The 24,485-nt window shown below is 37.9% G+C and overlaps 1 protein-coding gene across 1 annotated transcript in view; it reads right to left on the bottom strand.

The window, feature by feature from the left end:
- The window catches only part of Me1 (malic enzyme 1), a 146,067-nt gene that overhangs the window by 74,015 nt on the left and 47,567 nt on the right, over nucleotides 1-24,485 (bottom strand). The window contains exons 4-5 of the mRNA XM_045160291.1: nucleotides 9,484-9,559; nucleotides 5,718-5,879 (exon numbers count right to left, since the gene is read on the bottom strand). Coding sequence (XP_045016226.1) covers nucleotides 5,718-5,879; nucleotides 9,484-9,559 — 238 coding nt within the window. The remainder of the gene's footprint in view (nucleotides 1-5,717; nucleotides 5,880-9,483; nucleotides 9,560-24,485) is intronic.

Genomic DNA, 24,485 nt, shown 5'->3' with positions numbered 1-24,485 from the left:
CTTGTGAGGCAGTCCTGTATAAGGTTTGCTTTTGTTATGTGACTGTGGCCTCAAACTCGTGACACTCCTGCTTCAAACTCCAAAGTTTAAAAGTCACTCCAGGCTTGGAAAGGATGTACCTTAAAAAAAATAATTTGTTCTGCTTGGCCAAATAAATGTCATTATTTATTTGCTTATAAATGCTGGATTTCCATACAGCTTTAGCAAAAAAAACCAAAAAACTTTTGCCGGGCGTGGTGGTGCACGCCATTAATCCCAGCACTCGGGAGGCAGAGGTAGGAGGTTTGCCATGAGTTTGAGGCACCCTGAGAATACAGAGTAAATTCCAGGTCAGCCTGACCCTACCTCAAAAAAAGCAAAAAAAAAAAAAAAAAAAATACTTTTGCTACTGCAGATGAATTAATTTTTATTCATAGCTTATTACAACTACATAGAAAAGCTGTTGATTTTATACACTTATTTTAAGCATACATTGCTTGGCATTATAGTGTTTTTAATTGTTTTTTTTTAAAGATTCTACCAATAAATAAAACATTTTCTATGAGAGAATTTTATTTCTTATCAGTAACTTATAGCCCATTCATTTTCCTCCTGATATAATATAGGTTAGAACTGTTTAATAATGCAAAAGAGAACTTCAGTGATAACAATGTCCTAGCTTAAAAAAAAAGATACTGAAGATATCACCACTAATTATAATTTAGCTAATGGTATGAGTAGTTTTTGACATTAAAAATATTCTGCAAGAGGCCAGGTATGGTGGCACATGTCTGTAATCCCAGCAGTTGGAAGGTGGAGGAAGTAAGATCAAGTGTTCAAAGCTATCTTGGAATCCATAAAACCTAAAAAGAAAAAAAAAAAATCCAAAAACATATGTGTGTACTATAAGATTTAATTTGTCTATGATTTACAAAAGAATTGGCTTCTATATGTATACTGATGTGAGCTAGTATTTACTAAATACCTTAAAAATGCCAGCCAGAAAGGTAAGCACTAAGTGTATTAAACCATGACAATAGTATGATATAGGTATCATTTTATATGTAGGAACTGAAATATAGGAAGGACAACTAGTTTTCCAAAAGTATTAGAGCTGGGCTAAAGAGATGGCTTAGTGGTTAAGGTGCTTGCCTATGAAGTCTAAGGACCCAGATTTGATTCCCCAGTACCCATGTATCCAGATGCACTAGGTGGCGCATGCATCTGGAGTTGGTTTGTAGAGGCTGGAGGCTCTGGCACACCCATTCTCTCTCTCTATCTGTCAGTCCAATAAATAAATATATTTTTAAATAAAGGGAACCTGGTAGAGTGGGTAAGAGTGAGATTAGTAATCTTATATGTACTAGTTTTACAAAGTTTGGATATTAAAGTTATTCTCTTTTCAGAAAATTAAATGTTAAACTATCAATTCTAATACTCTCTGGAGCACTTTATATAGCCCAGGAACAATATTATTCTGAATGCTTTCACGGTCTTGAGCTTAAAACTTTATTCTATTTAATTAACATTAAGATTTAGACCCACTTTTCCTCTTGTTTTTGTTCTTAAATTTCTGCCTGTCCTTTGACTCAGGTCATATGGCTCACAAGAACTCAAGCATTTAGCACAGGCCTTAACCGTTTACCCAGTAACGGAGCCAACACAGTCAAAGGCCACAGGGTAGACCTGGACCATGCCAGCAAATCAGACAGGTAACTTGGGGTAAGGCTTCTGGTTCATGCATTATCAGTTTTCCTAAGACTAAATTCAACCACTTGGGCAACCAATCAATCAATCCTGTTGTGGAGCTTCAATAATAACTCTGAATACTAGAGTACACACTGGTGATGGCAATGAGTTCTGATGCTACCAAGAGGAAGATGTAAACTACACACAGGGACTCCTTCTTTCTTTTCTTTGGTGTGGTCTACAATATTCCATAGCTGGGAGGACAGCAGTACTCAGGGAGTAAACTGCCAAGCCAGAGGAGGGTATTGTTAACTCCATGAACTTGAAGTTAGTACTAGAACTCTCAGGGACCGTGTCTTTAAACTTTGTAGTTTAACTCTGGATATCTCAAACTATCTATCTATCTCTCTATTTATCTTTCTTTTTTTTTTTTTTTTTTGGTTTCTTGAGGTATTGTCTCACTCTAGCCCAGGCTGATCTAGAATTCATTATGTAGTTTCATGCTGGCCTCAAACTCACAGTGATTCTTCTACCTCTGCCTCCCAAGTTCTGGGATTAAAGGCGTGCACCACCACACCAGGCCAATCTTTCTTTTTTAATGGAATGAATTATTCCTTTTAGAAGAAGAATTTTAGTTGAACATTTACTAATATTCATTTTCACCATTAAGCTTATATGATTTATAGAAAAGATTAGAAAGGCATAAGCAGATAACAGCAAAACAGAGTTGTATGCAGGAAAATGGTGCCTCGTTGTTTTGCAAATGGCTTAATCAAAACACTTAATGACTGAGGAGATGGCTCAGTGTTTAAAGATGCTTGTTTACAAAGCCTGCTGGCCCAAGTTCAATTCCCTGGTCACCTACATAAAGCAGGATAGGCATTCATGGTATGTCTGCCCCCTACCCAACACACACAGGCAAATAAATAAAAAAAAAAAAATTTAAAGCATTAACACATTTGAAACTAATTACATGTGTGCTTCTCAAGTCAAAGCATCTTAGTAAGAAGTTCTTAAGTCATTTGCTTTGATTGTTAGCTAGGCTTTACTTAGACCTTGACAAACAGTAGGTGGTTAGCACTGACCTTGATTAATCCTGTAATGAGATCTGAGAAAGCTCTCAAGCTAAGAAGTTATTCTGTAGTGACTGGTCAAATAGTTGAAATTTTATATTAACTTACTTTTTTCCTAATCCCTTTTACAGTCCACTGACTGTAGGCAAAAATATCTATAAATAATAGATGCTACTTTGACAGTGAATTAGATTACCAAGTTATTTTCTAACTTAGTAGCTTGAAAATGTTTTGAAATGTAGTGTGTGTGAGGAAAACTTTTACTGAGCTGTATCTAACCATGGTTGTTAGGGTAGAGAAGACAGCTTTCTGTGGCATGGTCACTGGTAAGAGATGAGAAGGAGAAACACTGGCATTGAGGGGATTAAGGAAGGGTAACGGGGGTACATATGACCAAATTACAACATATATGAATGAAAATGTAAATTAAAAATTGTAATAAAACCTGAATTGAGGACTGGAGAAATTACTTAGTGGGTTTTTGTTTTGTTTTGTTTTGTTTTTTTGCATTTTTGAGATTGCTTAGCTTTTAAGGCACTTGCCTACAAAGTCAAAGGACACAGGCTCGATTCCCCATGACCCATATAAGCCAGATACACAAAATATTACATGCATCTGGAGTTCATTTGTAACAGCTAAAGACTCTGGAATGCCCATTCTCTTTCTCTTCTTCTATCTCTGTCTGTCTCTCCCTCTTTCTCTCTCTCAAATAAATAAATAAATAAATAAATATTTTAAAAATCTGAATTGCAATAAAACAAAAAAAAAAAGTTGTATCTATAGTTGGTTGATGTAGGATTATTTATTTATTTATTTATTTTGAGGCAGGATCTCACTCTACAGGCTGGCCTCAAACTCATGATAACCTATCTACCTACTTAAATGTATGTACCTCCAGGACTGGCTTCAAAGTATGAAATTTATTAAAAGTTTTATTTTCTTAATTTACTTGAGAAAGTCGAGAGAGAGAAAGAGATAGAATGGGAATGGGTGTGCCAGGGCCTCCAGTCACTGAAAACAAACTCCAGATGCATGGGCCACCTTGTGCATCTGGCTTACATGGGTCCTGGGGAATTGAACCTGGGTCCTTTGGCTTTGCAGGCAAATGTTTTAACCACTAAGCCATCCCTCCAGCTCCTCAAAATATGAAATTTGATGAAGGACAGAGATGTACAAGAATTCCTCAGGCTAAGGAAGTAGGAAAATAGGCAGAAATGCAGCAAATAAACACAGGACCTCAAGCCGGATGTGGTGGTATATGCCTTTAATCCCATAATCCCAGCACTTGGGAGGCAGAGGTAGGAGGATCACCATGAGTTCAAGGCCAGCCTGAGACTACATAGTGAATTCCAGGTCAGCAAGAGCTAGAGTGAGACCCTACCTCAAAAACCCAAAAATAAATAAATAAATAAATAATAAAGAATATAAAAATAGAAAAGAGGAAGACACACTAAACAGACCATGTGAGCACAGACCTATCTCTACCTCCCCCTCTGTCTCTCTGCTTTCTGGCTACAATTATGTGAGACACCCTGCCTTCAACTGAAGCTCTCTGAGAGATTTTTTCTTTTTTGATTTTTCGAGGTAGGGTCTCACTCTAGCCCAGGCTGACCTGGAATTCACTGTGTAGTCTCTCTGAGACATTATTATGAACTCAGTTTGGGTTGTGAGATATTTACTAGATCAACATCTTTTAAAGAGGAAGTGAGAATAATTTTATTTAAAAGAATAGATGAACATTTTTGTCACTGAAGGACAAATTTGTAGGCTAATAATGAAAATTAGTAATATAATGTGGTTCATTTTAAAGCAAATAATATGAGAATATTCCAGGCAACTAGCCAATTTGACAATTTTAAGAGTTACCCTCATGAAGCTACTTATTTATTTATTTATTTATTTATTTTTTACAAATGATGCAATCTTTCAATGTTACAAACCCATTTTAGATTCACCAGTGAACAACATGTTCTATGTCCACATGATGCTGATAACCTCTCAAAAGTGTCCAAGTTTAAAGCTGACTTATTCACTGTTACAGGTTTATTTTATAACTTGTCTTTTCAATTTTCCCTTGATTTTTCAAGATATACTCTTTAATTTTAAAATATTTTATTTGATTCCAATAACATCAAGTCATGTTTTAAAACATATGGAAACTAAAGTAGAAACCTTAATGTTCAATGTACATACCCAGTTTTCGAACAATTCCTTAAGTATGGTAGCTTGGATCACTGTTCATTTATTTCTAACTGGATAAACCACATGTTTTAATCAAAATATTGGTAAAGGTTAAATAAGCACTCATAGCAAAAATATAATTTTGTTTATATAGGATAAAGAAAATAAGAACTGTTTAAATTGCTATCTGACTCAAAGATTCTAAAATATTGATATAGGAATAAGCTAATTAAACTTAGCAAGTCCTATGGGACTAGTTTCTTTATAATGTAAAACGCACTAAAAAGAACTACAGCACCCAAAAGTAATAAATATGCTCTTTAGAATAATGGTATAAATATTTGTCAAAGCATCATAAAACATTAAGAAGACGATAAAACAAACTGCATGATAGAAATGGAAAGAGAACAGAAAGAGCAGTTTTCTTAAAGAGTTGGTGGCAAATTTTGAGGTGAGAAGGACAATCAATAGAAAATAATAGGCTGGAGGGATGGCTTAGCAGTTAAAACACTTGTCTGCAAAGCCAAAGGACCCAGGTTCAGTTCTCCAGGGCCCACATAAGCCAGATGCCAAGGTGGTGCATGTATCTGGAGTTCACTTGCAGTGGCTGGAGGCCCTGGCGCATCTACAATTCTCTCTATCTGTCCGTCTCTCTCTCTCTCTCTCTCTCTCTCTCTCTCTCTCTCTCTCTGACTCTCTCAAATAAATAAATAAAACTTAAAAAAATAGAAAAGAATAAACTTTATGAAGTTCATGAAATATAGAGTAAGCTCAAAATGCATTTAAAACATTTACCTCATTTTCTGTACCCACGTCCAGAATGACAGGCAGACATTGTTGTGGATTCACCCCTCCGCACGCTGTGTACAGGGCCAGCTTACCCACGGGAATGCCCATCCCATTACAGCCAAGGTCACCCAAGCCAAGAATACGCTCTCCATCAGTGACCACAACAGCCTAGAAAGAAGAAGAAGAAAAAAAGTATTTAAAAATTTTTTAGGATTAAAATATATTTTAATGATTTAAACTTTTGCAAATCCTGAGGCAAGGGCTAGAAAGATTGCTCAGTGGTTAAGGTGCTTGTCTACAAAGCCTGGTGTCCTGGGTTCAATTCCCAGTACCCATGTAAGCCAGATACACAAAATGGCACTGCATCTGAGGTTTGTTTGCAGTGGCTAGAGGCTCCGATGCACCCATACACATACAGACACACACACACACACTCTCTCTCTCTGTCTATATCTCTCTGCTTACAAATAAATAAATATAAGTTTTTTAAATCTTGAGGCAAAAATTCTGGTCTTTTTTCTTTTCAATTTTATTTTATTTTTGTATTTATATTTGTGTGTCTGTATATATGCATAATGTATGTATGTATATATATATGTACATATGTATGTGCATGGATATGTTCAGCACATGTAAAAGTCAGAGGACAATCTCAGTGTGTTTCTTCTCTCCTTTCACCTTCCTCAGATGAGGTCCTGTTTACTGCTACTGAGGCTGCTTGTGAACTTGAAGATTCTCCTGGCTCCACCTCCCACTGCCTGCATGGCATTGGATTATAGACACATGCACCACTTTGTGTCTTGCTTGATCTGGTACTGGGGAAGATCAAGTTCTGTATGGCAGGCTTGAAAGCCAGCACCTGTAGCCACTGAGCCATCTCCCCAGCTCCTGGTCCTTATTCTTAAACTCAATGTCCTGTGATAAAATAATAATCTATAAGAAAACATAAACTGAATATATATAAACTGGATATAAATTGAAAATCTTACAGCCATTGTGGAAGAATGGTGAGAATAAATTTTACTTATATATTAGATATTATATACAAAGTTACATATATGATCAATTAAAGTTAGAAATATAGTATGTAATAAAAATTCAAATAACTTAAATAACTTACTCTTCAATCAAGCAGGGAAAATACAAGGAAATGAAAAATCAAATATGAAGCACAAGACTTAGGGAAGCTTTAGGCTCGTCAATTCCACTCAGTACAGTTCAGATATGCTCCCGGGAAAGCTCTATATAACTGCTGGCTGCTCGGAAATGTGCCCACTAAGCTTCCAAAACCACAAGATGTACCTAAGATGAGCTACCTAAGGAATATCAAAAAAACCAAAAGCCAGGAATGTCAACTGAATAAAATACTTTTTCTACCTTACTATACTTCAGCATGTATTGAAAAATACACTTTTGAGAGCTTATCTTTTCTGTTTGCTTATAGCATGTAACTCTTAGAAAATTGCTTTTAAATGAGTGAAATTATTTTGTTATATTCCATAGAAGCCATCTTTGAAAAAATTCCCCTGTGTAATTATAGTGTGTCAACATTTCTTGTTCTTCTGGGAGAGGTCATCAGAAACCACTAGGTTAACAAAGCTTTAATTCATGGTAAGAAAAAAAAAGGTACTCATGATTGAAATAAAAATTGTAACTCTGTTTTAACATTAATGCCATCTTTTAATTAATTAATTATTGACAATTTCCATAATTGTAAACAATATCCCATGGTAATTCCCTCCCTCCTTCCACTTTCCCCTTTGAAACTCCACTCTCCATCATATTCCCTTATCCCTCTCAGTCTCTTTTTTACTTTGATGCCATGATCTTTTCCTACTATGATGGTTTTGTGTAGGTAGTATCAGGCACTGTGAGGTCATGGATATCCAGGCCATTTTGTGTCTAGAGGAGCAGGTTGTAAGGAGTTCTACCCTTACTTTGGCTCTTACATTATTTCCATCACCTCCTCGCACTGGACCCTGAGCCTTGGAACATGTAATAGAGATATTTCAGTGCTGAGCACTCCTCTGTCACTTCTCAGCACTATGGTGCCTTGTGAGTCATCCCATCTTTAAAATGCTCAAAACTTCAAATACATATTTAATATAACCTTTATTTAACATGTTATCACAAGCAGAGGTACTCTTATTATTAATATTATTAATAATGTACAACTTTATGAATGTATTCCTTGTATAGAGAAAGCCCTGAATAAGTTATGCAATGCTAGTTCAAGGTTTCATTAAAAACACTTAAATTGAGAGAGTGGCTTCTGGTAATTTAAAAAAAAAAATCAGTTTCAAAGTTCTGAAAGAAGTGTTTAAAATAGCATACGGGGCAAGGAAGAAGGTTAAAGGTGGTTAAACTGGTTAAAGGTACTGATCCCTAGCACCCACATCACCCAGAGGCAAAGTGGCCCAAGCATGTGCAATTCTACTGAGCCTACAGCAATAGAGGACAGAGTCTGAAGAATACTAAAGCTTGTGGCGTCAGCTATTCTAGTGTTCCTAGCAGCAAAAACAAGAGACCCTGTTTCAAAACAAAGTGGAAGGAGAGGACCAATACCCCAAGGCTGTCCTGTGACCTCCATATATGCACCATTGCATGTGTGTGAAACCACACATATATACCTACACACAAATAATAAAGTTGTGTGCATTATTTTTCATTTGATAGTACATCTATGTTAAATTGACTGTCTTAAATGTAAATTTTTAAACAAGCATTACGTTTTTGTTTCTTCTCCCATCCAGCACTATTAGTTAAATATATATAGTAACTTATATAGTTAATACCTTGAAAACAATCTTTTATTATTTATTTATGAACAGAGAGCGTACAGGCGCACCAGAGTTTCTTGCAGCTGCCAAGTCCAGCCACATGTGCCACTTGATGCATCTAGCTTTACATGGGTAATAGGGAATCAAACCCAGGTGGACAGGCCTGGTAAGAAAGTGCCTTTAACCACTGAGACAGGGAAAGTAGCTCAGCATCATGTGTAAGAGTGGGGGCTCTGGGGCCTGCAATCAGTTCTCACATGGCCATGCACTGCCTTGTCACCCAGCAGTGACTTTCTTCCTTCTCTGAATTATCATGAAGGTTTTATTTTATTTATTTAAGAGAGAGAGAGAATATGAATATGGGTGCACCAGGACCTCTGGCAGCAAATGAACTCCAGATACATATACCCCCTTGTGCATCTGGCTTATATCGGTACTAGGGAATTGAACCTGGATCCTCAGACTTCGCAGGCAAATGCCTTAAACACTAAGCCATTTCTCCAGCCCTCATAATTTTAAGAGGTAATCAATCCATGTAAATGTTTCACACAGAAAGCTATTAAATCTAAGATATTATTACTTTTAGTTTCATTTACTTGCAGAGATATCAGATTAGCTAGTTGAGGTCACAGTAATAAAAGAAATGAATTAACAGATATTTTTTGTCTATTTGGAATGTTTTAGTGGATAGTTAAGTAGAATTGATACAACAAAGGAGTTTGCTTAAAGGAAACTAGATGTTCTGCATGTTCAATATATACATTATCATTTAGGAACAAATACTAGGAAGATAGACCTAATAGGTAAACAGAAACAGTATCTAAATAGCTTTAGAATAAAATTTACTATGCAAAAATCAGAGCTATAATTTAGATGATATTCTCTCAAAGTTGTGCTTACTGTAATGAAGATCGGCATGGTAATCTAAATCAATTTATGAGATGAAAAGAGAACAAATTGCCTCAGTGGAAAAAAAAAACTTGGTAACTTACCTTGACAACATCTTCTGGCCATGCATTAAGAATCGAAGCAATGTGCCCTCTGTCATAGATACTAATAAACAGGCCTCTGGGGGAAAAAGAAGTTTTAATTTACTTAAGGCCTGTTAAGCTACCATGAACATTAAAAACAACTGCTACCATAATTATATTTTTATTAAACTAGTGAAAATTATTTCCTAATATATTAGAAATCCTATAAAGGAGAAATTACCTTAAACAATGTACTGACATCTACAATAAAGGCAGAATGTTTATATTAAATATTTTAAGATATTTTAATTAAAAACAGTAATTTCATATCAAGAAAACTTTAGGCATATTATCAGTTCCACTCACAGATTTAACTTGCTTTGAAAATAAGGCAACGTGCATGAAAGCATGGTGAACTATTACATGAAGTATAAAATATACATGGGTATTTCCAGGATATGGTGCACTTCACTCATTATAATGCCCCAGTGAGGATGAGAATGTGTGCTAGAAATGAACATTAATTTCCTGCAGAGCTCTTCTCACTCACAGATTTGTGGCCCTCACTATTATCTGCACTTCTGTTATTTCACCCTAACAAAGCCCTTAAAACTTCTACCCCATCATACTTCCAATCACACCTTAATAAGTAACTTTATGATAAAATATTAAAATACTTTATTTTCATTTAAAACTTAGCTTCAGCATCATTATAACTTAAAACAAAGAAGCACAGATAAATTTAATAAATAAGGCAACCATGTTTCTATATAATTTACTTTACACAGAGATAAGCTTGCCAAGTACATAGAAAGCATATTTTCTTGCAAAAAGAAACTATTCCCACTGACTCTTGTGATTTTTATGGCATCAGCTCCTTTGGAGTTTCATCACCCAAATCATGAACCACCCATAAACACTACTGTTAAATATGTCCAGCTGAGTGGTTCATAATGTAGGTGTGCTGATTACATCCTTATGGTAGAGATCAGCATTGTCAATTTTTCTTGGAATAACTTAGAAAGTTGGTAGTTAATATAATTAACTAAATCATATCCAATTTTTGGCACAAGACACTTCATATGAGTATTGATGTTCTGGTATTTCTTCTTCTGATGTTAGCCACCAATAATGTGTAATGTCTAAATTCACTAATTCATTAAGGATTAAAAATGGTGATATTTGGGGTGGAGAGATGGCTTAGTGGTTAAGAACCCTAAAGACCCCAATTCAAGGCTCAATTCCCCAGGACCCACATTAGCCAGATGCACAAGGGGGCGCACGTGTCTGGAGTTTGTTTGCTGTGGCTGGAGGCCCTGGCATGTGTCTTCATCCAACACCATATTTTCCTTGTTCATACTCAAACTGTCCCATCTTTACTAAGTATGGGACTTTTTATACTGTCTCCTCAATTTTGTTAACATGTCTATTGTACTTTTCTTTTTTATTTAATTTTTTTAATTTTTATTTATTTGAGAGCGATAGACACAGAGAGAAAGACAGAGGGAGAGAGAGAGAATGGGCGCACCAGGGCTTCCAGCCTCTGCAAACGAACTCCAGACGCGTGCGCCCCCTTGTGCATCTGGCTAACGTGGGACCTGGGTAATCGAGCCATGAACCGGGGTCCTTAGGCTTCACAGGCAAGCGCTTAACCGCTAAGCCATCTCTCCAGCCCTATTGTACTTTTCAATAGCTTCCTCACTTTCTGTTATAAAAGGATGCTGCATGATTTTAGAAGTGTTTTGTTCCAGGCCTAAAATAAGCTATGTCACTAAGACGTTCAAGCAAAAAGAGTTTTTTTCAAGACCATAACTGGAGTAGTGGGGATGTCTACCATTGCTAGTTAGTCAAAGTATTGTGATAGGAAAATGAGAGCATTATGGCAAGATTAACTTCCTATTTATTCCTAATTTGGCACTCTTCTCACCAAGAGTTTTCAAATTGGCACTCAGACACAGTTTGTTACTATGATTTCTGGGCAAAGGCTATTTACCATCCTTTAAGAGAACCACATAGAAACTTATCAAATCCCAGATATTACACCTCTCCTTCTATTCACACCTCCCACATCCAACCCCCTTTCACTCTCAGCTGATAACCTGGTTTTGAATTTCAAAACAGAAATAGAAGCAATACCAAGAGAATTACCTCATCTTTGTGATATAAGTTCTACTAACTCATCTGCATCTATCCCTTTTTACATCCCCTCCCTTCCCTTCTATTATAATAGAAGACATTTCCCTAACATTGCTGAGGTCATTTTCTCAAGTAAGCTCAGGATCCTATCCCACCACAGCCTTTTAGAGGCTTCACCCCTGCAAATCATGTGGCCTCTATGACACAGTACCACTTTCTCTACAAGGTACATTTTCTTGAAACAAGGACCTACCCTAGTATTATCCATCTTTTCAAAAAATTGGATTTGGAGACTGGAGATATTGGTCAGTGTTTAAGGTGCTTGCCTACACAGTTTAACAACTAGGGTTCAGTTCCCCAGTACCCATGTAAAGCCAGATGCACAAAGGAGCACATGCATCTCTGGAGTTCATTTGCAGTGGCTTGAGGCCCTGGTGCACCCATTCTCATGGTCTGTTCTCTTCTCTCTCTCTGCTTGCAAATAAATAAATAAATCTAAGTATTTGATTTTTTTTTCCCTAGAATTAGGGTCTCACTCTAGCTCAGGCTGACCTGGAATTCACTCTATAATCTCAGGGTGGCCTCGAACTCACCATGATCCTCCTACCTCTGCCGCCCAAGTGCTGGCATTAAAGGTGTGCGCCACCACGCCTGGCAAACATTTGATTTTTTTTAAAAAAATGTTTTAAAAAGATTGGATTTTGCAAAAAGGTTGGATTTTGTTATCTTACTCTCATCTCTTAGCAAGGTCCCTAACTTCTTGTATAACCTTACTCTATTCTCACTATCTATAAAACATTTAGCTCACCCTGATGCATATCAGAACATAAAATGCCAGATTTTCTTGACTGCTCAACTGGGTTGATGTGGCTGATTTTACTCCTTGGAACATTCTCCTCCTCTATGAGTCTTCCTAGGGCACCCAGGCTCTACAGTCACCTTTCTTCTCTGTCTCTATTCTCCACTGATATATTTCAATCAGTCTTATGGCTTTGAACATCATGATCACAATGGTGACTCTCAGCCTTCTATCTTAAACCTAGTCATCTCCTAACTCCGTATTCTACCCAATTAATTTTGTTTTACCATTCAGACCACAGTGCAACCCTCAGTTCCTCAGCTTTCTCTGGTAACAATAGGAAAAGCACCTCCACTCCAATATTTTTATCTTCATTATAATATTCATATAAATATCTAAAACTGTCTTATTTGGCTGTTCATATATGCATATTACCTGTCTCTTCAATACATACATATATAAGAGACAGGTAATATATATGTAATACATGTATATATAATATATGTGGTAATATATTATATATATGTGTGTAGGTATAATATCCAGAAGTCTATTAGTTTTGTTCACATTTGTAGCCCTACCACTTATATGTGTTTGGGTACATAATATGTAGCCAATAATATGTACCGACTTCAGTATTGAAAAACAAGGCTTTTCCAACTAATATTTTTTTAAAATTTATTTACTTGCAAGCAGAAAGAGAGAGTGAGAGAGAACACCAGGGTCTCTCGCTGCTGCAAACAAACTGCAGATACATGCACCACTTTGTGCACCTGGCTTTACATGGGTAATGGGGAATCAAATCTGCATGCTTCGGCTTTCCAGGCAAGTACCTTAACTGCAGAACCATCTCTCCAGCCCTCAACCAAGTTTCTTAAATCATTGAAAACATGAGGTGGCTGGAGAGATGGACCAATGGTTATGGTGCTTGCCTGAAAACAAAATATTCTAGGCTAACTATACTGACTTATTAAGTGACCAAAAATTAAATTCTGACAATAAGTACTATAGGAAGAATTTTGATAGTTGGCTACTAAGAATATTAAGTTGACACTCTCTTGTCAAATAAATCTTGTCCTGGTTTTTGTATTTCACATCGATTTATTGTTTCCCAAAAATGGCAAGTTATCTATAAGTTATATGCAGTTTTGGATCCCATCAAATTTATGTAATTAGTCAGGTGTGGCGGTGCACGCCTTTAATCCCAGCACTTGGGAGACAAAGGTGGGAGGATCACTGTGAGTTCAAGGCCACCCTGAGACTGCATAGTAATTTCAGGTCAGCCTGCACTAGAATCAAACCATATTTTGTAAAACAAAATAAAAACAAAACCAAAAAAATTATGTAATTAGTAGGAAGGCTCTCAATAAAAAATTACAAAATTATAATAAAATATTTGGGATTATAGAAGAAATTTATGCTGATGGAAATATACTCTTAAATAATATTTCTTGGAAATCTATAAGTTAGTCAAGAAGTAACATTAACTTCAGGAAATGGAGTCATTATGAAATAAACAATGAATAATACTATAATTAACACCAATCAAATGCTAAGATTTATTATACATAGATAGACCAGAGTTCACCCATAAATTTTAATACTAAGGAGAAACATATTAATAACAAAAAATGCTTAGACAGAGCTCAATAAATCACTGATCTTTAATATTCTAGAAAATCCAAGTATTTTAAGTTATTTGCAATGCTTCATAGAATATCTCCATTATTAGAAATCTACTGAGATGTTTAAAAGTGCTTCTGTATAGAAATCACTACTTTCTGGCAGAGAACTGGATATAAACACTAATCTTTAACACACACACACACACACACACACGCATTGTTATATAATAAGAATTTAGACAAGTTGCGCATCAGCATTCTAAAATGAATGGAATAACACTGAAAAATTTTCACTGTCTTTGCTTTTATTGTTCAATGTATTTAAAATTTTTAATTTTGTTCAAAGTATGATAAACAGACTAATTCATCTTTTGGTGTCTAGTTCTTGTTAGAACTGAAACAAAATGCAAATCATTTTTTCTCATGTACAGAGTTCAAGCTCTTCTTATAACCTCTAACGTTATATATATTCTACTCTCAAAACAAATTTGGAAGACAAGATAACATTCTTCTTTATGCCATCTGAGATAATATCCCCAAGGAATTTTTTAATGGAATGGAATTTATTTTATAACATGCAACTTTCTACTATAGCTAGACATATGGTTTTGGGGAAGCAGGCTTATATTCAGGGCAAGAGAGATGGTTCAGCTGTTAAAGGAAATAGGTTTATATGCCTGGCCCTGGGCCAATGGAGGAGGCAGCAACTCTGTAATAATCCTCTCTGCCCTTATCAAGTGTACTTTTATTGTTTTCTGAAATAAGAAAATTATACCTCATTTTTCACCAAACATGAGCATATATTAGTGAGCCCTAAAAGTTAACCCAAAATTGAGTTGTACGAGAGGTCTCAGATGGCAAAAATTGTACATACAGACTATCTAGACTTAAGATAGGTTGAGATACAACTTTTCAGCATGATGACTGTGGGAAGGTGATACTCATTCAGTTTAAGCCCTACTCTGAACATGACCTTTTATCCTGGGCTATGGTATCTCATATGGCATCCTCTTGTTATGCTGGGCAGCAGCGGTTTTGGCTCCCAGTGAGCCACACCTTCTCAAGGGTAAACAGACCACATGCTGCAGTGCACTACACAGTGAAGCTAGGCTGCTCCATAGGTTAGGTACACTAAAGGCCTAAAGTCTCTGACATGCTAAGTAAGCCCACACTGAATGCATTTTTCACCTACAAGTTTTAAACATACAGTGGATTTAACAAGATCATCTGTACTTGAAAAAAAGCTAAGCTTGGATCAAATGTAGTCTGAGGATCTGGACAGAAGTAGGATAAAGGTGCTGAGTTAAAAGTCATATGCCTGGAATTGACATGAATAAAAGAAGTTACTAAAGGGGAAAGAAGGCCAAGGGAAGGGCATCATCAATTAGTACCCACAGTGAACCAAGACAACTGAGTCCTTAAGAAAAAAGTATCTCATAAACAGATGGTAAGAACCTATTTTTTTAAAATATTTTTTGTTCATTTTTTATTTATTTATTTGAGAGCGACAGACACAGGGAGAAAGACAGATAGAGGGAGAGGGAGAATGGGCGCGCCAGTGCTTCCAGCCACTGCAAAAGAACTCCAGACGCGTGCTCCCCCTTGTGCATCTGGCTAACGTGGGACATGGGGAACCGAGCCTCGAACCAGGGTCCCTAGGCTTCACAGGCAAGCACTTAACCGCTAAGCCATCTCTCCAGCCTGGTAAGAACCTATTGCTGAAGACTTCACATGCCTGAGTGGCAAAGTCACTGAGAATCAAGCTGGTGCTGAGCAGAAAACCTTCTCACTGTAGTCCAGCCAACTGAAAGCTGGAAAAAGCTGCACTGTATGCAGCCTTATGGGAGAAGAAGTCATCAGTGGTGAAAACAGTGGACTCTGAAAGCCTCAAGCTTGGCCACACAGGCCAAATGGCTGAACAGGTGCAATAGTGACATGTCTCTCTGGGGGAAATCAACTGCTCTCTAATTGGACTGAAGGCCCACTCTATGGGCCTGGTATTGAAAACCTAATCAAAAGCCTATGGCAGTGGAGGTCATGAGCCTTAGGTATATAAAACCTACTGTTGTCTGGATAAATGCATATATTATTCTCTCAAAATTTCCCTGAAAGCACTACACTTAATGTTCATACTCATTTATTAATGCTACTCCCACTTCTGGTTAGAGAAGCTTCTCTTTTTAGATGGCGATGACCACTGGGATGATCCCAAAGGCAACATTGTGCTGAGAAGAAGGGACGGAGGAGTGTCCAGCCCTTAAACATCTCTACCACATCCTCCAATGCTCAGGGTCCATTGCAGAAGAGGTGGCGGAAAGAATGTAAGAGCCAAAGGTAGGGTACTACTCCTTACAATGCAACTGTCCAGACAGAAAGTGGCCTCAATATCCATGACCTCACAGTGCCTATCAGTACCTTCACAAGACCTTCATAATAGGAGAAAAAGATGATGACATCAAATTAAAAGACAGACTAATGAAAAGAGGGAGGGGATATGGAGGACAGTGGAGTTGTGAAGGTAAAAGTGGGGGAGGAGAGGGAAATATCATGGTTTATTATCTGTAAGTATACAAGCTGTCAATCAAAAAAATATATAAAAAGAATAAAATACCTCAAAATAAGATGACCCAGCACTGCTGACAGCCAGGTGGGTGGTACAGGCCTATGACACCAGCATGTGGGAAGCGGCAGAAGGAAGACCACTACATATTCAAGGCCAGCCTGGCCTACATGGTGAGTTCCTCAAGGCCCAAGCTATATAGTGAGCCCATGTCTGAAAATGTCTAAAAGAAGGAAAAAGGAAACCAAAAAGGAAATGATAAGAACAGCTAACAAGATATTTCATCACTACCAAATAGCTTTTCCTCCATTAACATTCTCCCTACAAGGTTCAGATTGTTCACATCTGCAAGAATACGACAGAGGTGGAACATGGCTGCTAACTAGCAAGCGACATTCTGAGTTAGTCCCACTACTAAAAATATCCACTTCCGTTACTTGATTAAGGGGAGTTATCTATCCAGGTTTCTTCACTACACAGTCACTCTTTCCCCTTTGTAATTAACATGTATTTTGTGAGAATTTTTTAAAACTGTAAACCTACTGTTTCTTTGTCTACTTATTTATTTGGTTTTAATGTGTTATATGATACATTTAATGTCCAAAATATTCCAAGCTGTGGCCTGAGGGACACCATTAAAATTGGCCTCTAGGTCCATTTTGGGGGGGAGGAGGAGGTTGGTTAGATGGTCCTTGCTACACTATCCAGGCTGGTCTTCAATACATGAGCTCAAGTGCTCATTTCAGTGTTCCTCACAGCTAGGGCTGCAGGTAAGCACCACTACACCCAATTTTTGCACCTTAACTACCCTCAAAATTCTTTGAGTAGCTCCATACTTTCTGGTACAACATATCCCAAACCCATCTTTTCATAATCTCAGTTTATTTTTCCAAGATATATAGAGTAATTAATGATTTAGAAAAACTCACTAGGGCTGGAGAGACGGCTTAGTAGTTAAGGTGCTTGCCTGCAAAGCATAAGGACTCATGTTTGACTTTCCAGGTCCCATGTAAGACAGACACACAAAGTGATAAGCGCAGAAGGTTGCACATGTGCACAAAGGGGTGCACATGTCTGGAGTTTGATTGCAGTGGCTGGAGGCCCTGGTGGGTCAATTCTCCCTCTCTCTCTCTCTCTCTCTCTTTCTCTCTCTCTCTCTCTCTCACTCTCTTGTTTTCACTCTCTTGAATAATAATAATAATAAACCTTGGGGACTGGGGAAATGGCTTAGCAGTTACAGCATTTGCCTGTGAAGCCTAAGGACCTGGGTTTGATTTCCCAGGACCCACATAAGCCAGATGCAAAAGGAGGCACATGTGTCTGGAGTTTGTATGCAGTGACTGGGTTCCTTGGTGTGCCCATTCTTTCTCTCTGTTTCTTCCTCTCATATAAATAAATAAATAAATATTTTTTAAAACTCACTATACTCTAGGTATGTGTATACACATCATGTCTTTAGTTTAACTGATAAAAGAAATAGAAAAGGTCTAGGTAATGTTCAATACATACATACATACCCATTGTGTAATAATTTAATCAGGTTAAACATATTTATCTCCTCAAACATTTACTAATTATTTGTGGTGAAACTTTTCTTAAATGTGTGGAATGTAATTACCATCCTGAAATCCCTGTACTATACAACAGGACCCCACAGATGCATCTCCTACTCTCACTGGTGTAGCCTTGAAGTCGGCAGTTTCTCTATGGAGTTCTGGGTCCTTTGGTAGAGAGTGATATTTAGGTGTGACTGCTCAGTCTCTTCACTATCACTGGGGCACTCTTGCTCCCAGGCCAACTACTGGGCAGAGGTATGTATATATAACGTACTTCATACACATCTATGCAGGTATGTGTATATATTTTTGTATCTGTCTACATGTTGAGAACCATAAATGTACAACCACTTTCCCAAGGCAGTTTTTTTCTGGTTTTTCACCTTCAGTTTTCACTTTTTCTTACAGAGTACCTTTGTTCTCATTGTGATTAACATACATGCTTATCCTATATGATGAAACTAACCTTCTCCCCTCCCCAAGATAAGTGTGGTGGGTAAATATCCCATTTACCTCACTCAGGCTCCAATCTCTGAGGTAAGCAGCCCTGACGCACTCAACCCTCTGCCAACGTCTCTTAATTCTTTTGTTTATTTCTTTTTTCCATCACACCTTTTCTGTAAACATCACAATCTAAATCACTCCATCTGCTTATCTCTTTTCTTCAGTCCCAACAGTCCAGTGATGCCTGTGTCTGTCCCTCTGAAACCTGCTGTCTCTAGTGCCACTGAGGTCCTCACAACTCAACCTGCCTTCTTCACAGCCTCCTGGTGACTCCTCTTATTAGACTCTCTGTGATGGCTGCTTCTCAGTTCTGCCCCCGACTTCCAGCCCTCTACCCTCTCATGAGATCACAGCGATCCTCCTATTTCAGCATTCTAAGTGCTGGGATTAAAAGTGAACAAGACAAGACAGAAGTGGTGGCACATGCCTTTAATCCCAGTACCCAGAAGATAGAGGTAGGAGGATCATTGTGAATTTGAGGCAGCTTGAGACTACCTAGTGAATTCCAGGCCAATCTATATTAGAGAGAGACCCTATCTAAAAAACAAACAAACAAGCAAACAAAAAACGTGAACACCACACCCGGCTTTCTTTGAGAGAGAGTATGGACACACTAGGGCCTCCTTGCTACAAATGAACTCCAGATACATACACCACTTTGTGCATCTGGCTTTATATCGGTACTGGGGAACTGAGCCTATGCCAGAAGGCTCTGCAAAAACAAAACAAAACAACACAAAACAAAAAAAAAACAAGCACCTTTAACCACTGAACCACTGAGCAATCTCTCCAGCCCACTTTGACTTTTTTTTTGGTTTATATTATTTAGAGAAAGAGGGAGACAGATACAGAATGGGTGTGCCATGGCCTCCAGCCACTGCAAACAAACTCAAGATGCATGCACCCCCTTGTGTATCTGGCTTACATGGGACCTGGGGAATCAAGCCTTGAACCAGGGTCCTTAGGCTTCACAGGAAAGTGCTTAACTGCTAAGCCATCTCTCCAGTCCCTCACTTTGACTTTTTAGAATCTTTCCTCTGCCAGCTGGCTGCAGGCCATCCAACAGAAGCTGTTCAGATATTGCTCCTCTCTACAGGTGGTACTCGGGCAGGATTTCTCGGCGGCTTAGATTATCCCACCTTTCTTTATTCCGATATAGTCTCCTGACTATTCATCTATAAATGTTCTTCTAGCTGAATCTCTCCTGTTTATGACAGTATTAGCAAATAAACCGTGACTCTGTCCTCTGATCTGCTAGCTCTGGTACTGTCCTTCTCTTGCTATGTCTTACAGTCTTTTTCAGGGTCCTTGTTTCTGTTCACCCCTTAAATGCTGACTTGTCCTGGCTCAAATATCTAATGGTTCTCTCTTACTTTATCAGTGAATGCCTAGAGAAGCTTTGCTTTGCTACAGTCCTAGGTCTCACTCAAAACCCACTTTGTCTCAGCTTCTGCTACTTCTGATGCTTTTGGCTTTATCTCTCACTTTTGGTCCCACCCTAGTTCTTGGCATTTGATCAACTAATTGAGCCTGAGCACCACCTAGTTTCCAACTCCAGGAGATTTTTATGGCTTCATTTAGACACAAATCCAGTTACCTCGTGCTCCTCTTTATTGCCAGACCAGTGTCTTACTGCCTGGCACAGATGGGCCAAGGGTCAGCTTGTCTCACAAATATTTCCCAGCTCATGTTCTCAAGCTAACTTTGAAATGACAATATGCTCCCATAGAAACTTGCTGGTTTTCTCTACTAGAACATGTATCATACTGTCATAAATTTTTATCGATTTCTTAGATATGTGTCTGTCCTGCTAGATTACTCTGGAAGTCAGTAATTTTATATTTCTTACAAAAAGAAAAGAAGGAAACAAGGAATAATGGGAAGGATAAAGAGAAGAGAAAGGAAGATACTTCAGCTGTGATGGGAGCACGGGTGCAGACCACAGCAGAGATTCCAGTGTGGAGAACAGCTGAGGGTGCTGAGACAAATGGGGGTGATTCTACCCACGGGTGCAGACCACAGCAGAGATTCCAGTGTGGAGAACAGCTGAGGGTGCTGAGACAAATGGGGGTGATTCTACCCACGGGTGCAGACCACAGCAGAGATTCCAGTGTGGAGAACAGCTGAGGGTAGTGAGACAAATGGGGGTGATTCTACCCACGGGTGCAGACCACAGCAGAGATTCCAGTGTGGAGAACAGCTGAGGGTACTGAGACAAATGGGGGTGATTCTACCCACGGGTGCAGACCACAGCAGAGATTCCAGTGTGGAGAACAGCTGAGGGTACTGTGACAAATGGGGGTGATTCTGGAGGGTCTCTTGAAAAATGGCAGGGCCCAAAAGAGTAGATAGAAAAAGTGGAATTTTGAGGGAAATTTTCTAGAAAAAGTATCAAGACTCCTATTCTATGCTATACTATGTGGCTGGGAGCACTTGGGAGCGAAGAGATAAACTTGAGTTCTCAGTGATAGAAAAGATCTTAGTAACAGTAAGAGAACCAACTGCCAGTTCCAGAGTTTCTACAGCTGAGAAGGAATCACAAATCACAAGAGCACACTATTTTGGAAGTAATGTAACTGAGGTGGTTTAAATGCCTCAGACTTCAGGCCTAGAAATGCTTAGAAATAAAACGGGGATGGGCAGGGAAGGGCTCAACAGAAGGTGCTGGGCCACTGGAAGATAGGATTCCTGTGATTAGATAATAATTCCATAATAGAAGTAAAAAATAAAAAGAAAGGTAGATTATCTATTGCCTCTGGTTACCTATTTCCAAGAGTAAATTTTCTTTAGTATAAAATGGCATCCTCATATAACTAATATAAGTGATCATTTTATTTGTTTTTTTTTTTTTTTTTTTTTTTTTACTATGTTGCCTAGATGGCCTGGTACTTAATATGTATTGTTTTGTTTACTGTATTACCTAGCTGGCTTGGTACTTATTATGTGGCCTAGTCTGGCCCCATACTCATGGAAATCTTCCTGCCTTAGCTTCCTGTGTGGTGTGATTATAGGTATGTACCACTACACCTGGCTACAAGTGATCACTTTCTCATATATCTAATGGTCTTTACCATCATATTCCTGTTTCCTTGTTAGAGGACAAATCTTAAAAGTAATACAAATGTGGCATGAAAGAATATTTTAATTGACACACAAAGATATTAATAAGCTTGGTTCTGGTCCTCTGATAAAATACAACTATGTGCTTTGCCTTAAGAATATTAACTAACCTCTCTCTCTCTCTCTCTCTCTCTCTGTGTGTGTGTGTGTGTGTGTGTGTGTGTGTGTGTGTATCCTAGTCTCTATACATTTGTAGTTTTTATTGATTTGATCATCCACTTTTACAGGAGTAACTATCATTGTCATATACTAAACTAAAATACACTAAAACTATATGCATTGATTTCACAACTTGGGATACTAATTTCTACTATCGATGGGCTGGGCACTGGTAGAAACAATAGCTTTCGTAACTGGTATAAAAATTTAGTTTAGTCAATTAACCTCTCAAGGCTCAGTAAGTTAGAGCAAAGGGGAGGTGGGTCGAGGAGGAACATGAAGCTGTGAGTCCATATTCTCTGTGATAATGTAACTCTGATGCTGACATAGCAACAGAAAGGATTTTTCCCATGTCATTTTCATTTTTCTCTGTGATATATGCTCCTGGGAACTGTAAGAAAGCTGAGTGGAGAAATTGTTCTTCCATGGAATGTTAAAACAAAAATAGGGACATATTCTTTACAGAACTTTCTTCTGTAGTTTCTTCTTATAGTTTCAGGCACAGGCTGAGTATCAAGTCACATGTTTCCTTACAGAAAGAAAAGGAGGAATGATGAGAGGGAGGCCACAGACTTCCCTGAATGATGGTAGATCAGAACACATGCAATTGGAAATTTTACTTCCATTCTTTTTTTTGTTTTGTTTTGTTTTGGTTTTTTGAGGTAGGGTCTCACTCTAGCTGAGGCTGACCTGGAATTCACTATGTAGTCTCAGGGTGGCCTTGAACTCACGGTGATCCTCCTACCTCTGCCTCCCAAGTGCTGGGATTAAAGGCGTGCACCACCACACCTGGCTCTTCACTTCCATTCTTAATCTGAATTTACTGCAGGGATGCTACATATCCATTGACATGAGCTGTTTGTTTTTGATGTTTTGCCTGATAAATCATTTTTAAACTATCCCTTTTAAGAAAAGAAAACAATGACCTCCCCTATTTTGAATAAATGCAAAATCTATTATTGTCTAATGAAAATACTTGCCTATCTTAAAAAAAAAAAAACAGTCTGGGGACATAGCTCAATAGCAGAGTTGTTTTACCTAGCATGTACAAGATGCTGGGTTTGATATTCAGCATCATCAACCCCAAATGTAGCCTTACTGAGACAGAGAAAGCAGCAATAATTTTTAAATGTTTATGATTATTACAAATAATATAATTTTTTTAGCACTAGGGATTGAACTCAGTACCTTATGTTTGCTATGCAAGTGCTCTCACAATGAACTCACTTCCTCTTTGTTATTTTGAGACAAGGGCTCACTAAGCTACTCAGGTTGGCCTTGAACTCACTCTGTAGCCCAGACAGACCTTGAATTGTGATCCTCCTACCTCAGCTGGGATCACAGACCTGAACCACCAGCCTGGCTAGAATCATTATTATTAAAATATTAATCATGAATAAAACTTCAGGTAAAATATAAATAACTCATGTTTGTATGTGGACAAGTATTGAATAAATTAATGAAGATGTGTTACCCTTTTTATAACACTAAGTTAAGAAGTAGCTACTGATGTCTTTTACAATCTGTGTCACTTATATTCTATATGGAGAAAGTAAAGGCACTGTCAGTTCTATAATTTAACTTTTCAGAGAAAACAGTAAGCCTTCCCACCTTGTACTCAGTTCTTTAGGTGACATCTTCTTCTTCCAATCTCGCTTTTTTGTAAAGGAGGCAGTGGCATAGATACCAGAAAAATCTGATTAAGACAAACTGGAATGTTTGAATATATTATAGTGAGGAAATTTTTTAAGAACACCCACAACTATGAAGTGGTAGGTAAAAATGGGATAGGAAAATGGAGAAATCACCACAGTCACTGTGGATTCCTAAATATCAAAAATAACTGTATAGAGGACCAAATACTTGCCAAGCACCCATCCTTCACATCCTGTCTGAGTTATCAAGTTCTCCCAAAATAGAACAATTACTTAGTCTAATTTTTAGGCTGATATCTCAGGTTTCCTTCCAAACATTACAAATAATAACAGGAAAATGGAGAGAGAAGACCAACTATCACTTTCAAGGGAATATATACATCCTACACAATACACACTGGCAATGCAATGAAAGAAATTTCAGTGACTCGATGGTTATGGAATGAGAGTCAGATCAGGAGCCAATGTAAACTATGAACTGGGATCCCAGAGAGGAAGTATCAGGGACACTCAAAGATGGGAGTGCAGTCTAGCATCACTCCTTATTTGTATGCATATAGTCAAGACACCAAGGATAAGAAACTACAGACAGAAAAAGGATACAGCAGAATAATTTAGTTACTTCTGGACACAGATATGTTACTCAGCCACCAAGATTTGCCCTGTTATTCACAGGAATCTAATCCTACTGGCTCATGATTACAAACTCAGAATTTCTGGGTAGTCTCTATCAGTCACCACTGTAAATGACTTTAATCAATCATGCTGGCTGATGTTTACTTTAACACATCCATCCTCATTTCTCTACCTAATAAACAGTACTCTTGGACAGTAAGAGCTTCTTCTTGAAGCTTTGTTTCCAGGTTTCTTTTGAATTGTGGAATGATATAAATTCTGCAATCTTAAATC

The sequence above is a fragment of the Jaculus jaculus genome, chromosome 10 (genome assembly GCF_020740685.1).
Source record: "Jaculus jaculus isolate mJacJac1 chromosome 10, mJacJac1.mat.Y.cur, whole genome shotgun sequence".
NCBI lineage: Eukaryota > Metazoa > Chordata > Mammalia > Rodentia > Dipodidae > Jaculus > Jaculus jaculus.
This window is presented reverse-complemented; position numbering and strand designations above follow the sequence as displayed.